Raw genomic sequence first — 17127 nt, forward strand, 5'->3', positions numbered from 1 at the left:
TTCCAGAAGTCCAGCAAAAGCCTCCACAGGGTTTGATGGAAAGGTGTATAATCCATCACACATCCTACATTGTCCCTTCCTCCTAGCTCCCAGCCCTGAAGGGTCCAGGGCCTGGCAGGGCTCCCCCCAGCCGCTCAGGGAACAGGAGTCACCCAGTCGTCATGTCCTGACAGCTTGTCACATTATTTTGCTCTGTGGGAGCTCTGATCCCTCCATCCAATCCCTCCATAGACCACGGCCCTCTATACAAGTCCCTGCAGGCAAAGCAAAGCAAGATTGATGCCCTGCAAATGACCGGCTGTGCCCGGGAGGGCTCTGGGTTCAATGCACGGAGCAGCCCATTCTTCCCCATCTCAGCTTCCCACACTGGACGCCAAAGCCGGAGCTCAGAGCCAGGGCAGCAAGAATTCAACCTTTATTCATCCTGGAACACAAATAAGCCACTGCACTCCCCTAACCACCCTGGCCCCCTCACCTCCCCTCCTCAAGATCACTCTGAAGTGCCTGGGCCTTGTTGAACTAACCAGGGAGTCACAGTGCCCTTTGCACAGAGAGCTGGGATCAAGAGAGGATTCTGAAAGGTTGGGGAAGAAATATACTCATTTCCACATTGGCTGCAGAGCCTCCCATCTCTTAATCCCACTCCCTCCAGTGTTCTTTCTCCTCTGGGATCAGTCATGTCTGACTCTGTGACCCCGTGGATTGTAGCCCTGGAGGCTCCTCTGCTCATGGGATTCTTCAGGCAAGAATACTGGAGTGGGTTGCCATGCCCTTCTCCAGGAGATCTTTTCAACCCAGGGATCCAATCTCTGTCTCCTTTCTTGAGTCTCCTGCATTGCAGGTGAATTCTTTACCCCTGAGTTATGGGGGAAGCCCTTCTTTCACCACTAGTCCCTGTTAAAGCAAATTGTGTTTGAGCTCTGAGGTTGAGTTAGGCTGATAAAGAACCACAAATTAGCATTAATGCCCCTGGTCATATACATCTCAGTTCCTGCAGTTAAAAGCCACCAATGGGTTTAGACCTAAGACCAGAATGCTGGGAACTGGCAAGCAGTACCTACAAGAATGACTTCATCTAAATTCCCTGAGAGATTTCATAGACCAAAGCACCTCTGAAGGACAAAAAGACAACTGTAAAATCACCTGAGAATAAATGCTTCTAAAATGTTCAGAAAGAATCCAGGGTGAGGGGGACAAGGAGGCCGATAACTAATCCATCAACTCATTTTTTTTTTTTTTGATCCCACCTCTAGACTTTTTTTTTCAAGGCCTCAGCCTGTCACCATGCAGTTTATCAGCTGTCACTCCATCTCGATTCTGGGTGACGTGAGATCAATGGCCTAAAACTGCTCTCAGATCTGCAGAGAAATTTATAACACCAGGCCCTGCCATACCCTGTCTGGGCCCAGGTCCCAGGGCTCTGAGGGAGAGGCCGACTTCATTTCCATTTCAAAAGTGGATTGCGACCCACTTGGAGCCCAAGAGTTCAAGCTATCAGATGCAAAGGAAGGCCTGAGTCAGAAGTCTTGCACACTTACACTCACCAAACAATGACTTTGAGGAAGGGGGAAAAAAAAAAAAGACTAGTCAATGATTAAAATTCTCTATGCCTGGATAAGGCTCTAGCTTCCCACTTAATTTCTTTGGGGATTTATTAATACCAAAACCTAAAATTTGCAGCAACATGTTTTAGACTCCGAAAGCAATTAGTTCATCCCATTTATTTAACTGCAGAATTCTTGTGCATGATTTGAGCAGAGATTTATGGGGGTTTTGCTTCTCATGGAAAGTTCCTCAGGTTTTCTATAACCTTTCTTTTCCATCATAAACTCTGTAATTGGTTTTAATTTGGCCTCAAAGTGTCCAGGCTTCCTTGATGTCTCAGATGATAAAGAATCCATCTGCAATGCAAGCTTGGGTTGGGAAGATCCCCTAGAGAAAGAAATGGCAACCCACTCCAATATTCTTGCCTGGAGAATCCCATGGGCAGAGGAGCCTGGCGGGCTACAGTCCACGGGGTCGCAAAGAGTCAGAAATGAATGAGCGACCAACACTTTCACTTTACAAAGTGCCCATGAACCAGAAACAAGATCCCAGGAGCCCAAGTTATAACCCACACCCCACACTTCCTAACGAAAGGGTTCCAGAGGAAAAAAAAAATTTTATTTTGGTCACACCAAGTGACATGCAGGACCTTAGTTCCCCAACCCATGGGTGTGATCAAACCCATGGCCCCTGCAATGGGAGCTCTGGCTCAGAGTTAACCACTGGACCTTCAGGTAAGTCCCTCCATGGAAATTCCAAATGCCTCCCCCTATAGGAAATCCTGGGGTGATAAGGGGGAGGCCAGCTCTCTGCCCTCAACCTCACCCCAAGATGTGGCCCGCTATGGAACCGCTCCATGCCCACCACCATGTGGCTGGACAGAAGCCCGACAGAAGGCATGCCGAGGAAACTCCGGGCTTGCCCCTAGCTGAACCCGGGGAAACCTCAGCTTTCTGAGCAAAAAGAAAACCCTCCCTCTGGCTGCTATCTACCTGCCTTCTGCTTGCAACCAGACATCCAAGAGGAGGTCACCAGAGGAACTGTATTCTCCAGAGGACCAGTCATGGCGGAAGCTTCACCAACCAGCTCCTCCCACACCGCTGACCCTGGCAAACTCTGACCTGTAGAGAAGACAGCACTGAAGCACCAGGAATCACAGTCCTCTGGCTGAAGGCACACAGTGGGCACCATCTCAGCCCACGCCTCCTGTGCTGAGTCTCATGGGCACCCACTGGAACACTTACCCCCAGTCCATAAGGGCAACTTGAGACAGTGGCCCTTCACCATCCTCCCAGACCAAAGTCCACCAGTGTGGGCTTATTGCTCCCTTCCCTGCCTCTCCTTCCCTCTCCCTTTACTCTAGTGACCCCTCTGACCTCAGGGGTGGCATCTTTCAACAGCCCCCATTGCCTTAATAAAAGTGACATTTCTTAACGTGGTGTGTGAAGCCCCTGCACACCCGTCCTGGATTCAAGAACACTCCTTCTTCATCCCTCTGCTGTACCCCAGCCCCTCACGGCCCCCTGCACTCCAGCCCTCCGACCTTCGTGCCTCTGAGTTTGTTGTTCCTTCGGCAAGAAGTCTCATCCACCTCCACTCTTCTTCCTCCCTTTCTACCCTTTAGCTAATTCTATTTATCCTTCAAAACTGACCTTAAATGTCACCTCCTCCAGGAAGCGTTCCCTGAGCGCCTCCAGTTGCCAGTGCAGTAAAGCCCCGCCCCCTCCCCCTGGGCTCATCCGGCAGGAAGTGGGCACCTGCATGTGACCATGTATTTCACTCTTAAAGGACTGTGTGCAGCACCTGGGATCAGCAGCTGCACTTCTCACCCCCATTCTGTCTCCTCCCTCTTCTCTCTCCCCTGCCTCCGGACTGGGCAGCAGTTTCTATCATTTCTTTTGTTCTTTTTCTAAATAACCTTTATATTAAAACCATTTCGATTTACAGACAAATGGTTATGATAGTACAGAGAGTTCCCCTAAACTCCACACCCAGTTCCCCCTGTTATTAACATCTTACATTAGTATGGTAGGATGGTCACGGTTAATGAACCATATTGATACATTGTTCTTATCTGAAGTCCATCCTTTATTCAGATTCCTTTGTCTTTCCCTAATGTCCTGTTGTTGTTGTTGTTCTGGGACACTCCATTGCATTCAGTTATCATGTCTCCTGTCCTTTTTCTCTTAAGAGGGACAGTTTATCCGACTTCTCTTGTTTTTGATGGCCTTGTCAGTTTCGAGGAGTCCTGGTAGGGTATTTTGTAGGATCCTTCAATTTGTGTTTGCCTGATGTTTTTCTTATAAGTAGACTAGGATTCTGTGTTCTGGAGGTAAAGTGCCATTTTCATCACATCTTACCAAGGGTGCATACTACACACATGATGTGTCAACGTTGATGCTGACCCTGATCTTGTGGAGGAGGTGTGTTTGTCAGGTTTCTGCATGTAAAGTCCCTCTTTCTCCCTCCTTTCCACACTGTCCTCTCAGGAGGGAAGTGCACAGCTCACAGCTGTGCACTTCCTCTCACCCTCCTTAGAAGGGAGAGTGTCTACATAAACTACGTGAAAGATTGGTCTCTTCTCTCCCATTTATTTCTATCACTATGGATCATTTGTTTACTTTTTTAAATCCCTGGTCCCCTAGCACAGACCACAGAGTCTGGCACTGAGTGAGTTCTCCACAGCGTTTGTTGAGAGAATGAGGATATATGAAGCCAGTGACCTGTGTCCCTTCAAAACTCTTATGTTGAAACCCTAGGTTCTAATACCACAGAATGTGGCTATATTTGGAGCCTGGGTCTTTAGAGAGGTTTTTAAGGTGAAATGAGGTCATAAGGGTGGGTCCTAACCCAATATGACAGGTGTCCCCTGTAAGAAGAGGAAGAGATACCAGGCAGGTGCACACAGAGAAAAGACCAGGTGAGGATCTGCAAGCGAGGAGAGAGGCCTCAGGAGAAATCAGTCCCCCCTGCACCTTGATCTTGGACTTCCAGCTTCCGGACCTGTTAGAAAATAAATTTCTGTTGTTTAAGCCGTGCAATCTGTGACATTTGTTAGGGCGGCCCTAGGAGACTAACAGAAGGGAACCACAGGATCAGACATCACATTAGCTCCATGTAAGTCACGGAAGGTCACCTCGTGCTTCTGGGCATCCTAGGAGGGACAGTCCTTTGGAATATTCCTGCCCCCCTCCCCTAATTATGTGTCACTGTCCATTAAATATTTGCACCTGTAAGTGGTTTAGGTGATGATACAAGGTTTCTGTGGAAATCTGTGGTGAAAAGTTTATGGAAAACTCCTTTTTTGCCACTATCTGATCTCAACCAGAGAGTAAGGTACCAAAAGATTTTGAAATGACATGAGGGCTCAAAAGCTATTTGAAGTCTCAATGACCATCTTTTTCCTTTTGGAGGAATCTGTACACCTACTACTATGTCTACTATTAGTTCCAGAAAGGGGGTCCAGGGTCTGGGACAGGAAACCAAAGCAATGTAAATAGGAAATGGGAGAGATTTTATGTTTCTCTATTTTCTGAACAAATCCCTCACCTATAGGAGATTTAAGATGATATGGCCTATGATTTCTTTCCCCCTGTGCTTTAAAAAGAGATAATAACTAACATCATCAGGGCTTCCTAAGCACCTGTTACTATATTATCTTACATAGTCCTTAAGACAGTCTTACAAGATACTGTTATTTTTTCCATTTTGCAGATGAAGCAACTGAGATACAGAAAGATCAACTAGCTTGCCCAGAGCCACACAGCAAATCAATAGTAATGTTCATATTCGAACCTAACAGGATGATTGCAGAGCCTGCAGTCAACAACCATGTTTTGTTTCTTTTCAGGTTAAGTGGGTATCCCAGAGCATTCTGACACACAGAACACATGCAAGGATGAGTGGCCCAGGACCTGAAAATGGTCTAGGGTTTGTGAGCATCTGGCACCGGGATCAATCCAAAACCAAAGTTTAAACACCAGTTACCTTCACCCCCACACTGTCTCATTAGCTGACTGCTGAGTTTCAATCAGGGCTGTGGAGTATGTTGCTCTGTGGTTTGGTACAAATTTTTAAATTCACTATGCCAGTTTTGACAGATCAACAAGTGTGGGGAAGAGGGTGGATCTTTCTTTAATATACAAAGTAAGCAGTCGGAGGAAAGAGCTTGCTCGGAAAGAGCTTGGTTGCATTTCTAGAGAGCAAACCCCAGTAAAATCCAGCGACTGAGTAATTCTAAGAGACCTCTACAAAATGTGCTTTAGTTACAAGAATGAATTGGATGCCTCTGAAGAGCTGCCTCTGTTCTCTGCTTGGACAAACACTTTCGGCCAACTTCCCTGGAAGCTTTATCTGATGGAGTGAGCCTGTTGGAAAAGAAACGGTGGGCTCTGGCTTTTTTCTTTTATTCTTTTAAGTTTAAAGGTTAAAAAATAACCCCTGTCTCCATCCATCCTTACAATTACACTTTCCTGCAAAGTTCTTTTCCTAGTAGATATAATCCTAATTAAAAATAAATTACATGCTGTATAGAATTTGAAAGGGAAAAGATAATCCTATTATGTATGAGAGTATATCCCGATTTTCTTTCCAGCTAAACTGTGGGAGATATCAGATCAGGCTGCACCCCCCCCCCCATTGTCGCGGCTTTGAAAACTTTCCTGGAGCCCTAATCCGTCACGTGACGCCCGTGTCAATCTCGGGGTCTGCACGCGAGTTTCACAAAGCGGGCATTAGGCTGGGTCCCAGGGGCGCAGCTCGGCGGGGCCCGCAACATTTGCATGCGGAGAAAACGCCGGCCATTGTGGGGTCGCGTTTGTTCTCAGGGTTGCGAGAGACAGTTGCCGGCTAAGTTGCTAAAAGCAGGGGCTCCTTTGAGCCAGTCCCGGCCTTTGGTATGAAAACAAGCGGATTGGATCGGCTTTGTGGGGCCGGATCGGCGCCCGCGGAGGGCGGGCGGCCTCCCCTCCGCCTCCGCTGCCAGCCCCACCTCCCAGGACATTTTGCTTCCCCGGGGAGGTGTGGTAGGCGCTGGTGCGCTGTTTTAAATCGTATTTCCATAATCTAGAGGCTGCGGGCGGAGGGTCTCGTTCTACTCGCGTGCCTTCACACCCGCACAGCCGGCTCGGACAGGCCTCCGCGCGCCCGCCGCGGCAGCTGCTCGCCGCCCTGCTCCTGGGCTCCCGACTCCGGGCCCCGCTCTCCCCGGCGTCGCGGCGATCGTTGCTCCTTCCGAGCGGCGGAGGAACAGGCCGCGGATGAGATGCTTTGGGCTACTGTGTCTCCACACCCCTGCTCCCGCCCCTTGGCTCTTCCCTCTTCCTCCTCGTCCCCGACCCCACCACCTGCACTCCTTTGTTTACTTCAGTCTTGAGAAGGAATATGATGACGTGCAAGCGCTTTGACTAAAAATATTGGGGAGTGCCCATTCTCCAACCAAGCCCCAGACCCAAATTCAAACATCGCGCCGCTGGGCTCCCGCGGTCCAGCCCCGGACGGAGAGGGGCCGGGGGGCGCGCAGGGGGGCGCAGGAGTGGAGTGCGGCTCCCAGCCGCAGGCGGCCGGGCTCTGGGCAAGCGTCTACTCCCGGGAACCGCTGGAGAGATCTTTTCTCCGCGACTCGGGCCCCACTGCCCTCTCCATCCTCCCCCGCCCCCTTCCCCTCCCCTGGCTCCGCTGCCCGGCAGCAGCCCCGGGCGGATCCGAACTCTCCGGGTTACGCTGGGAGAGGCCGCTGTCCGCCGAGTTCTGAATCTGCTCGCTTGGCGTCCGGGCCGGCCGGGAAGGGGGCGAGGAGCGAGCGCGGGATCCCGAGAGTGCCAGAGGTCACCAGCAGGTCTCCAGGCCGGGGTGGGAGCCCTGCGGGCTCGGGGAGAAGCCGAGAAGGGGTTTTAGTGTGCATCCTCTCCGAGAAATGTCTCCAGGGCCGGAGCAGAGAGGAGAGCGAGCTACGAACTGGCAGTGGGAAGGGAGAAAGTGCAACAGAAAGCTGGAAATCGGGCTCCGGTAGGGGGCGTCGCGCTTTCCGCGTCCCTGCGCGGCTGCGTCCACGATGCATGCTAAAACCTCTTCGCTTTTGGCGTTCCTAGGCCAGCAGGATGGGGCAGCTGGGGAAGGGAACCGAGAGGCACGATCGCGCTGCACGGTCCAGGGCACAGGACACCCCCCACCTAAGTCTCAAGAGCTTTCACGAGGCCTGGGGCTGCAGTTTTTGCTCTCTGGCAACTCCAAAGCCCCGCCCCCGTCACCCTCACTGCCCACCTAGCTCCTTGGTCTCCCTACTCTGGGAAGACTCCTGTATCTCTTCCGAAAAGACCCCAGATACATCCCCTAGGGTTTGGAGAGAAGGAAAACACAGATAGGATGTCAGCAGGACTATAATCAGGATTCAGAAGAACGTTTACAAACTCGTCTGCTTATCAAGTCTTTCGCCTTGGGGGAAAAAAAAGAAAAGAAAACTCCCCGTGGATGACTTTTGTTTTTAACCTCTCGTCCTTCGAGTGTATTTGCACACCCTGCTCAATAAATCTCTCCAATAAGCATCAGTAAGAATCTGTCTTGTGGGTGACTGGAGGCCCATCTCCCAGATCTTTGGGGATGCTGGGGGTGGGGGGATACCTGTGGGTGCAGCGTAACGCCTGGGGCCAGCCGGTGGGCCAGCCCAGCTCAGAGCTGGCAAAGCCGAAGCTCCACACTTTAGCAGGCAGATGGTTAAGGTTCCCCCCAGGTTCGTGCCAGGTTTCAGCGTCCTGCTGTGATTTTGTTCTTCTGGAACCGGATGAGTATTGCTTCCCAGAGTGGCCCTATTAGAACAGAAAGAAAATCCTCTAAATAGGCGGAACAAGGCATCAGGAGGGAGAGTTCTCTAAATGCTCTTTAATACGAGCTGGGTATTGTGTGGAATTCAGCGCCCATCACCGTTTAGGAGGAGAGTTATGGCAGTGATTGGGGATGAATAGAGGAACATAATGGATACATGTGGCGTTTGCTCATTATATTCAAGTTAGCCCAACTCCGCTGTGGAAACTGTTCAACTTTCTCTCCCCTTAGCTTGTCACAGTTAAATAATACCAGACATTGGGGCCTCCAATGGGATCGCCTGCCACGCCATTCTATTTCCACTACTAACGAGGGCTTCATAAGCCTTTGATACAGTCTGATCTTTGAAACCTTTCCAAATCTCCTCAAGCTTATGCTAAATCCTATTTGGAACTTTTTTTTTCCTTGCCTGCTAGCGCCCGGGGCTTAAGAAAGCCATTTGGACAGTGACATGCATACTAACACGTCTCAGAGCTCTTTTCTGAAAAGGAAGGGGCAGCTCCGATCACCGGGGCTCACATGAGCAAAACACAATTGCGTACACAAATTTGAATAAAATCAATTTCCTCTTATCCTTCGAGCTCCTCAATCTAGAGGCTATTTCTGAGCGCCGTGGGAAGTTGGGAAAGAAGGCGAACTGAGCCTCAGCTGGCAGAGCAAGTCTGAAGAGAGAGGGGGAGCCGCGAGCGATTTCAAAGCGTCTGGTGTGCAAAAAAACAAAAACCAGAAAACACAGAGTGGGTGTGGGGTCTCGAGCCACGAGGGCGAAATCCCAGTGCGATTGCTCTCGGTTCAAGCGGCCGGTACAGGAGGGGCACAACTAACAGAACCATCCGCTCCTGTAATGCCGGCGACCTGTGCCAACTCCTCTGCACGCAGAGCGCTGACAGGAGATGAAAAAAGCCAAAGGAGTTAAAGAAACAAAGGAAAGATTCTCTATTTTCCCTTTCTTGTTTTCCCCTCTAAGCCCCTCCACGGTAAAGGGATCGTCAGGGGCTGGCGTAGCGACGGCGCGAGAGCCAGGCCGCCATTGGCTGCCCAGCTCGGGTGATTTGCATTTCGGCGGCTATAAAAGCGGAGGCGGCGCACAGCCGCGCAGCTTCAGCCGGAAGAGCAAAGGGGAAGGTGCGGAGTGTGGGCGGGATCCACGCGTCCTCCGAGCCCGCCGGAACCTCGGAGCTGCAGCCTGCAGACTTCTCCTGCACACGGCTCGCAAAAAAAGCGTGCACTCGGGAGCCTGGGACTCACGCCCGGACCTGCAAACCACAGAGGAAATCGCCCGCTAAGCGTTTTGGAATAGCGCTTGGGGCTGGCGGCATGAGTCCAGCCAGGCGCGGGGGCAGCCCCTGCCTTTTCCCCTTGCAGCTCTTCAGCCTCTGCTGGGTGCTCTCGGTGGCCCAGAGCAAGACTGTGAGATACAGCACCTTCGAGGAGGATGCCCCTGGCACGGTCATCGGGACCCTGGCCGAAGACCTGCATATGAAAGTGTCCGGAGACACAAGCTTCCGCCTGATGAAGCAGTTCAACAGCTCGCTGATCCGAGTGCGCGAGGGCGACGGGCAGCTGACCGTCGGGGACGCGGGCCTGGACCGAGAGCGGCTGTGCGGCCAGGCCCCTCAGTGCGTGCTGGCCTTCGACGTGGTAAGCTTCTCCCAGGAGCAGTTCCGGCTGGTGCACGTGGAGGTGGAGGTGAGGGACATCAACGACCATGCGCCACGCTTCCCCCGGGCCCAGATTCCCGTGGAGGTGTCCGAGGGCGCGGCGGTGGGCACGCGCATCCCCCTGGAGGTACCCGTGGACGAGGACGTGGGCGCCAACGGGCTGCAAAGCGTGCGCCTGGCCGAGCCCCACAGCCCCTTCCGCGTGGAGCTCCAGACGCGCGCGGACGGTGCCCAGTGCGCCGACCTGGTGCTGCTGCAAGAGCTGGACCGCGAGAGCCAGGCCACCTACAACCTGGGGCTGGTGGCCCAGGACGGGGGCCGCCCGCCGCGCTCCGCCACGGCCGCCCTCAGCGTGCGCGTGCTGGACGCAAACGACCACAGCCCGGCCTTCCCGCAGGGCGCCGTGGCCGAGGTGGAGCTGGCGGAGGACGCGCCCGTGGGCTCGCTCCTGCTAGACCTGGACGCGGCGGACCCCGACGAGGGCCCCAACGGCGACGTGGTGTTCGCCTTCGGCGCCCGCACCCCGCCCGAGGCGCGCCGCCTCTTCCGCCTGGACCCGCGCTCCGGTCGCCTCACCCTGGCGGGGCCCGTGGACTACGAGCGCCAGGACACTTACGAACTGGACGTGCGGGCGCAGGACCGCGGCCCCGGGCCCCGCGCCGCCACCTGCAAGGTCATCGTGCGCCTTCGCGACGTCAATGACAACGCTCCGGACATCTCCATCACCCCGCTGGCCGCCCCGGGCGCGCCTGCTGCCTCGCCCTTCGCCGCCGCCGCCGCTGCTCTTGGGGGGGCGGAGGCGACCTCGTCGACCGGGCCTGGGACGCCGGAGGCGGGCGCGGTCTCGCTGGTGCCGGAGGGGGCGGCGCGCGAGAGCCTGGTGGCGCTGGTCAGCACCTCGGACAGGGACTCGGGCGCCAACGGGCAGGTGCGCTGCGCCCTCTACGGGCACGAGCACTTCCGGCTGCAGCCGGCCTACGCGGGCAGCTACCTGGTGGTGACCGCGGCGTCCCTGGACCGCGAGCGCATCTCCGAGTACAACCTGACGCTGGTGGCCGAGGACCGCGGCGCGCCCCCGCTGCGCACGGTGCGGCCCTACACGGTGCGCGTGGGCGACGAGAACGACAACGCGCCGCTCTTCACGCGGCCTGTCTACGAGGTGTCACTGCGCGAGAACAACCCCCCCGGGGCCTACTTGGCCACGGTGGCCGCCAAGGACCCGGACCTGGGCCGCAACGGCCAGGTCACCTACCGGCTGCTGGAGGCCGAGGTGGGCCGGGCTGGGGGCGCCGTGTCCACCTACGTCTCCGTGGACCCAGCGACGGGGGCCATCTACGCGCTGCGCAGCTTCGACTACGAGACGCTTCGCCAGCTGGACGTGCGCATCCAGGCGAGCGACGGCGGCTCCCCTCAGCTCTCCAGCAGTGCCCTCTTGCAAGTGCGAGTGCTGGACCAGAACGACCACGCGCCGATCCTGGTGCACCCGGCGCCGGCCAACGGCTCCCTGGAAGTGGTGGTCCCCGGGCGCACAGCTAAGGACACGGCGGTGGCGCGCGTGCAGGCCCGGGACGCAGACGAGGGTGCCAACGGGGAGCTGACCTTCGACCTGCTGCAGCAGGAGCCGCGAGAAGCCTTCGCCATCGGCCGCCGCACCGGGGAGATCGTGCTCACCGGCGACCTCTCGCAGGAGCCGCCCGGCCGAGTGTTCCGGGCGCTGCTGGTCATATCCGACGGCGGCCGCCCCCCGCTCTCCACCACCGCCACCGTCAGCTTCGTGGTGACGGCGGGCGGCGGACGCGGCCTGGCGTCGCCGGGCAGCGCGGGGAACCCGGAGCGCTCTCGCCCTCCCGGCTCGCGGCTCGCGGCGTCGGGGCCGCCGCTGCAGTGGGACACGCCGCTGATCGTCATCATCGTGCTGGCCGGGAGCTGCACGCTGCTGCTGGCCGCCATCATCGCCATCGCCACCACCTGCAACCGCCGCAGGAAGGAGGTGCGCAAAGGGGGGCCCCGCCGGGAAGAGCGGCCCGGGGCGGCGGGCGGCGGAGCCTCGGCTCCCGGCTCCCCGGAGGAGGCCGCCCGGGGAGCCGGGCCCAGGCCCAAGATGTTCGACGTGCTCACCTTCCCTGGCAGCGGCAAAGCGCCCTTTGGCAGCCCCGCGGCCGACGCGCTCCCGCCCGCGGTCGCCGCCGCGGCCGAAGTGCCGGGCTCGGAGGGCGGCGGTGCCACCGGGGAAAGCGCCTGTCACTTCGAGGGGCAGCAGCGGCTCCGCGGCGCGCACGCCGAGGTGAGGCCTTCCTTCGGCCGGGCGCCGCGCTCGGTGCTCCGCGGACAGGCTGGGGGAAGGGACTGGAGGGGCCTAGGGGTGCGTGCGCGGGAGACGCCTAACCTGTCGCACTTGTGTTTTTTGTTTTGTTTTGTCTTCTGTCCACCCCTCACCCCTGCTTGCTGCCCCCATCCCCGGCTGCAGCCCTACGGAGCCTCCCCCGGCTTCAGCAAGGAGCCGGCGCCCCCTGTGGCGGTCTGGAAGGGACATTCCTTCAACACCATCTCCGGCCGGGAAGCGGAGAAGTTCAGCGGCAAAGACAGCGGCAAAGGGGACAGTGATTTCAACGACAGCGATTCCGACGTCAGCGGGGACGCTCTGAAGAAGGACCTCATCAACCACATGCAGAGCGGTGAGGGCTCCTCCTTCACGCCGGGTTCAGCGCCCCACCCCCCACCCCCACCCCACTCGCCCTTGCTTTCCGCCGGGGCCTCTCTTCTGCATCTCCGTTCCCAGACCCCCGCTCCCCCGTCCCCGCATTTTTCTGTCCTTGAGTTCCTGTTTCCTGCCGGCCTCAAACAGCGCATGCCAAAATGCCACGTGGAGGCAGCGCCACCGCCTGAATAAACCCCACATTCTGTTAGGTTACTAGCTGAGAAGGGGGATTCTTTTATTTATTTATTTATTTATTTTTTGCTTTCCTAAAGCCTAGCCAGCCTCGTATTAAGGTGGCCTTACAGGAAACAGGGCTCATTTCAGATCTAGAACCAGAGCGTTCATCTTACACACTTCCCTTCTCAGCCGCTCTGACCCTGACTGACGCTTCGAAGACGGAGGCGTTTGTGTAACCTCAGTAACCATCTTGCTTGTGTTTCTCTGTTCTGTCAGGCTTGTGGGCGTGCACCGCGGAATGTAAGATCCTGGGCCACTCGGACCGCTGCTGGAGCCCCTCCTGCGCTGGAGGGCCCAGCACTCACGCCTCGACTCACCCCCCAGCCCAGATGTCGACCTTCTGCAAGAGCACATCCCTGCCCCGGGATCCTCTGCGCCGGGACAGCTACTACCAGGCCCAGCTGCCCAAGACCGTGGGGCTGCAGAGCGTCTACGAGAAGGTGCTGCACAGAGACTATGACAGGACAGTCACTCTGCTCTCCCCTCCTCGTCCAGGGAGGCTCCCAGACTTGCAGGAGATTGGGGTGCCCGTGTATCAGTCTCCCCCTGGCACGTACCTGTCCCCAAAGAAGGAAGCCAATGAAAATGTGTAAACCCATGCTGCATGTTGTCACCCATACACAGGTCACGCCAGAGACGTCCTAAGTTATTGACCAGTTTCAGTGTTGTATATAGAAATATGCAAGATGTGCCTTAAAATGAAGTTGTTGGAAGCTATTTCCAATCACATTGGTACTGTTTGGTATTTGCAAACAAAAATGTAGTTAATGTAATTTTTATGAAATGTGTGCAGTATTTAATTTTTTCTTATCATGCTATTGACTTTTATTTCCCTTGCGGCTTGCCATTTTCTTAGTGTTTTTAACCTGTACATGGTGTAATGTAATGTTTATATATAATGAAATTTTGTTATATTTTTATATAATAAAAGATAAGTGGAAGTTATTGCCAAAGGAACTGTCTATTAGACAAAAAAATAAGTTGGAATTACTTAATGGAAATTTATCTTTCACCTGAAACAACCTAGTGTTTGAGAAGTTTTGCCTGGCCAAGTATAACTTGTATATCTTGAGTCTGTGGTAGATTTCAAGTTCAATTGTTATTTAATTACATTTGGTTTTCTGTAAACGGTGTCACTTATAAGCACAGTAATAAAGAATTTGTCATGTGTTTGAAGAATCTGCTAAGTGCTTTTCCTACAGTTGCCTACAGTCAAGCTTTCACAAATAATCTGAGTAGCAGAATTAAACTTTTTTTCAAGTGCTAATTATTTGGGCATTATTAGTGTTCACAGCAACTTTAAACCTGTGGGATTTCAAGTATTGGCGTCTCAGTCAAGTATATTGGTTGCTTTTGTAAAACATATGCCTCTCCATATACATTGGGCATGCTATAAAATTCCTGCCCTCATTTATTTACTCAGCAAATGTTTATGGAGCATCTACTAAAAAGTGGAGGAAAACTGAGTTTGGACTGTTCTTTCACTAATTAAACAAACCTCTGTAAAGCTTTTACTAACTGCTGTAGCTCCTAAGAACTGGAGTTCAAGGTTAAGGTGAGATAGTCCCAAGAAGCTCTTAGCTTAAATATTAAGGATTTTAATACCAAAAAGAAACTCAAACTTATGGGTGAAATGATGCTTGGGATATGTTTTAAAATATTCTAGTAGAAAGTACAAGGCTGCATGAAACAAGATTGAAAACATTGGTCACGGTCAGCGCTAGCACTGGTTTATGTGTGTGTGAGGGGAGAAACTTATACTAAACTATTTGTGTATTTGTGTTTGAAAATGTATATAGTGAAGGTTTTTAAACACACACACACTAAAGACTTATACCTGTCTTATACTCTGTGCATTCATTTTATTAGAAATTAATAATGAGAGCTAACATTTCCTGGATGATCTTTTATATGAGTGGAGCTCCTTACAAAGATACTCTGCATGAGTTATCCCATTTAATCCTCAAACATCCCCCATGAGATGGGAACTATCATTATCTCCATTTTACAGATAAGGAAGCCGGGACACAATTTAGGTAAAACACCCAAAAGTCACAAAGGTAGTAAGTGGCCGCGATAAGATTTAACTAAGATTATTCAAGGCAAGAAAATAAAATGAAATAATGAAATGTTTTTTTTTTTCTTTTTAACTTGAAAGAAACAAAGAGTTAAGTAGAAAAGTCCCAATCCATTGCTTTTACTGCCTGATTATTGTTTAGCACTTTATATCTGTGAAGTGCCTGTGTTCCTTTATTACTAATTATAGAGAGTGAGGCGCTGTAATGAATAGTGGAGCCCTCAAAGCTGCCTGTTGAAGTCATAATTGAAACCAGTGGTGGCTCCAAGCTGAACAGCAGGCTGGACACACACAAGCGCCTTGCTCCCCATGGCCTGTGCAGAGTTCAGAGGTTTCTGCAGGCAGTTGAGCTGAAAATGCACCTGACGAGCTCAAACAGCCCAGGCAGACCTGAGGTTCTGGAACAAAATGCTGGATGTGGCCAGACCCCAGCTAGACCTCCCATTCCAACATCCAAAGCTTTCTTCTTGAGCCAGGCTCCTCAAATGCAGAGCAGAAAAATGAATAATCCCTCATTAGCAGCCTAAAAGCATCCGATCTCTGAATGCATTTGCAGCTCTTCTCCTTCAAAAGGAAAATAGCATCATTGTCGTCATCTTATTTTGTGCTCTGCAAACTTGTTTCACTGACCCCCAAATTTCGTTTTCAAAATCTCTTTGACTTTACTGTCCTATCTTTCCCTAGAGGAATGACCATTACAAGACCTGATGTTGCTTGGAACTCAAAAAAAAAATTAAAACAAAATTCAACCCTTAAAATTGTCTAAATGAAAAAAAAGAGAGAGAGAGAAGGGTACAAGGGTACTCATCTAAGTAAGGGTACTCATCTAAGTCCCAGAGGAACTCTCAGAGAAACAGGAGCTAGATGAAAGAAGCTTCCTGTTTTTTCTTGAGAAATGTTGATTCTCAAGCATATTTTTGAGGAAATATATTGCTTTATTAAATTAAATTAGACAATATACATGCAGAACACATAGGACCATGTCTGGCCTACAGTGAAACATCCTACCTCTATCTTTCCTTGCTTTCCTCTGGAGCCAGTCTCTAGTATAACTATTAGTGCAGCCCTATCTGCAATGCAAGAGACCTAGGTTCCATCCCTGGATCAGGAAGATCCCCTGGAGAAGGGAATGGCTACCCACTCCAGTGTTCTTGCCTGGAGAATCCCATGGACAGAGGAGCCTGGAGGTCTATGGTCCACGTGGTCACAAAGAGTCAGACAGGACTGAGCGACTAACACACACATACATCCACTCAGGAAGATAAAACAGACTTGGGATGTTTGGTCTTGTTCAGAGACTGGTTTGCAATCGTTGTTTCTTTCACTTTCACTATGGAGACCAGAGCCTCATATATCATCAACACTCTACAAGCAAACATGGCTAAAGTGAACATCACAGAAAACTCATAAGCCTTAGGGGTTTGTGCTGGTTCCACAAATCTGTCTTTGGAGGCGGAGGCCTACAACCCTGGAGTACCTTCACAGTGAACACTGGGACCTGGAAGGTGCTTGGGGACGTGGGAGGTCACCTTGAAAGAGAACTAGAGTCAGACTTTCCCTATTTCACTTTTTATGTCTGGCCCCATTGACTTGGATGTCCTACACTTCCTATAATAAAATATCCATCAAAGAAACCACTTCAGAAAATTAAAATGTAAGTGGTTTCCACATCTATTGAAAAATACATTCCAAAATAGAGCAAAAACAGGATGCATGTCTCCAGATACAAATATACATGTACATGGAGAGAAAGAAATACGTGTGTATATAATCAGGACGAGTTCCGTGCCACAATTAGCTAAATATCTGGTTTATCTCACTTGGCAAATATAAGCTTTTATCATCTAAAAAATTCTACTTTAGCAAATAAGCATATTCAGTAATGGATATGAATCCCTGTTTCCTTTAGTACTGGATTCAGTAACCACAGGATAATTGGAACGCTGTAAGTTTTGAAGGCAAACTGAAGCAAAGTAATATAGTACTTGATGGGGCACTTTGCTTGGCAACAATTCCAAAGGGCTTTGAAAATGCTGTCTAGTTTTCAACAGCTATGCAATAACTCAAGAGAGCATTTATCATTCCATTTC

General features: G+C 52.2%; 1 protein-coding gene across 2 annotated transcripts; it reads left to right on the plus strand.

Annotated features, from left to right (window-relative positions):
* Nucleotides 1-7910: 7910 nt before the first annotated feature.
* Nucleotides 7911-13553, plus strand: PCDH8 (protocadherin 8). Of its 2 annotated transcripts, none has more exons than XM_081547248.1 (3): nt 7911-12309; nt 12493-12700; nt 13177-13553. In XM_081547248.1, exons 1-3 carry the CDS (start codon nt 9682-9684, stop codon nt 13551-13553), a joined length of 3213 nt encoding a protein of 1070 aa, XP_081403374.1. In that variant the 5' UTR covers nt 7911-9681. The 2 variants fall into 2 exon arrangements, with proteins under 2 accessions (XP_081403374.1, XP_081403375.1); XM_081547249.1 differs by having other exon boundaries at nt 7911-12015.
* Nucleotides 13554-17127: the final 3574 nt, after the last annotated feature.

Source organism: Giraffa tippelskirchi, chromosome 12, assembly GCF_054371585.1.
Source record: "Giraffa tippelskirchi isolate mGirTip1 chromosome 12, T2T-mGirTip1v1.2.pri, whole genome shotgun sequence".
In the NCBI taxonomy this organism is placed as follows: domain Eukaryota; kingdom Metazoa; phylum Chordata; class Mammalia; order Artiodactyla; family Giraffidae; genus Giraffa; species Giraffa tippelskirchi.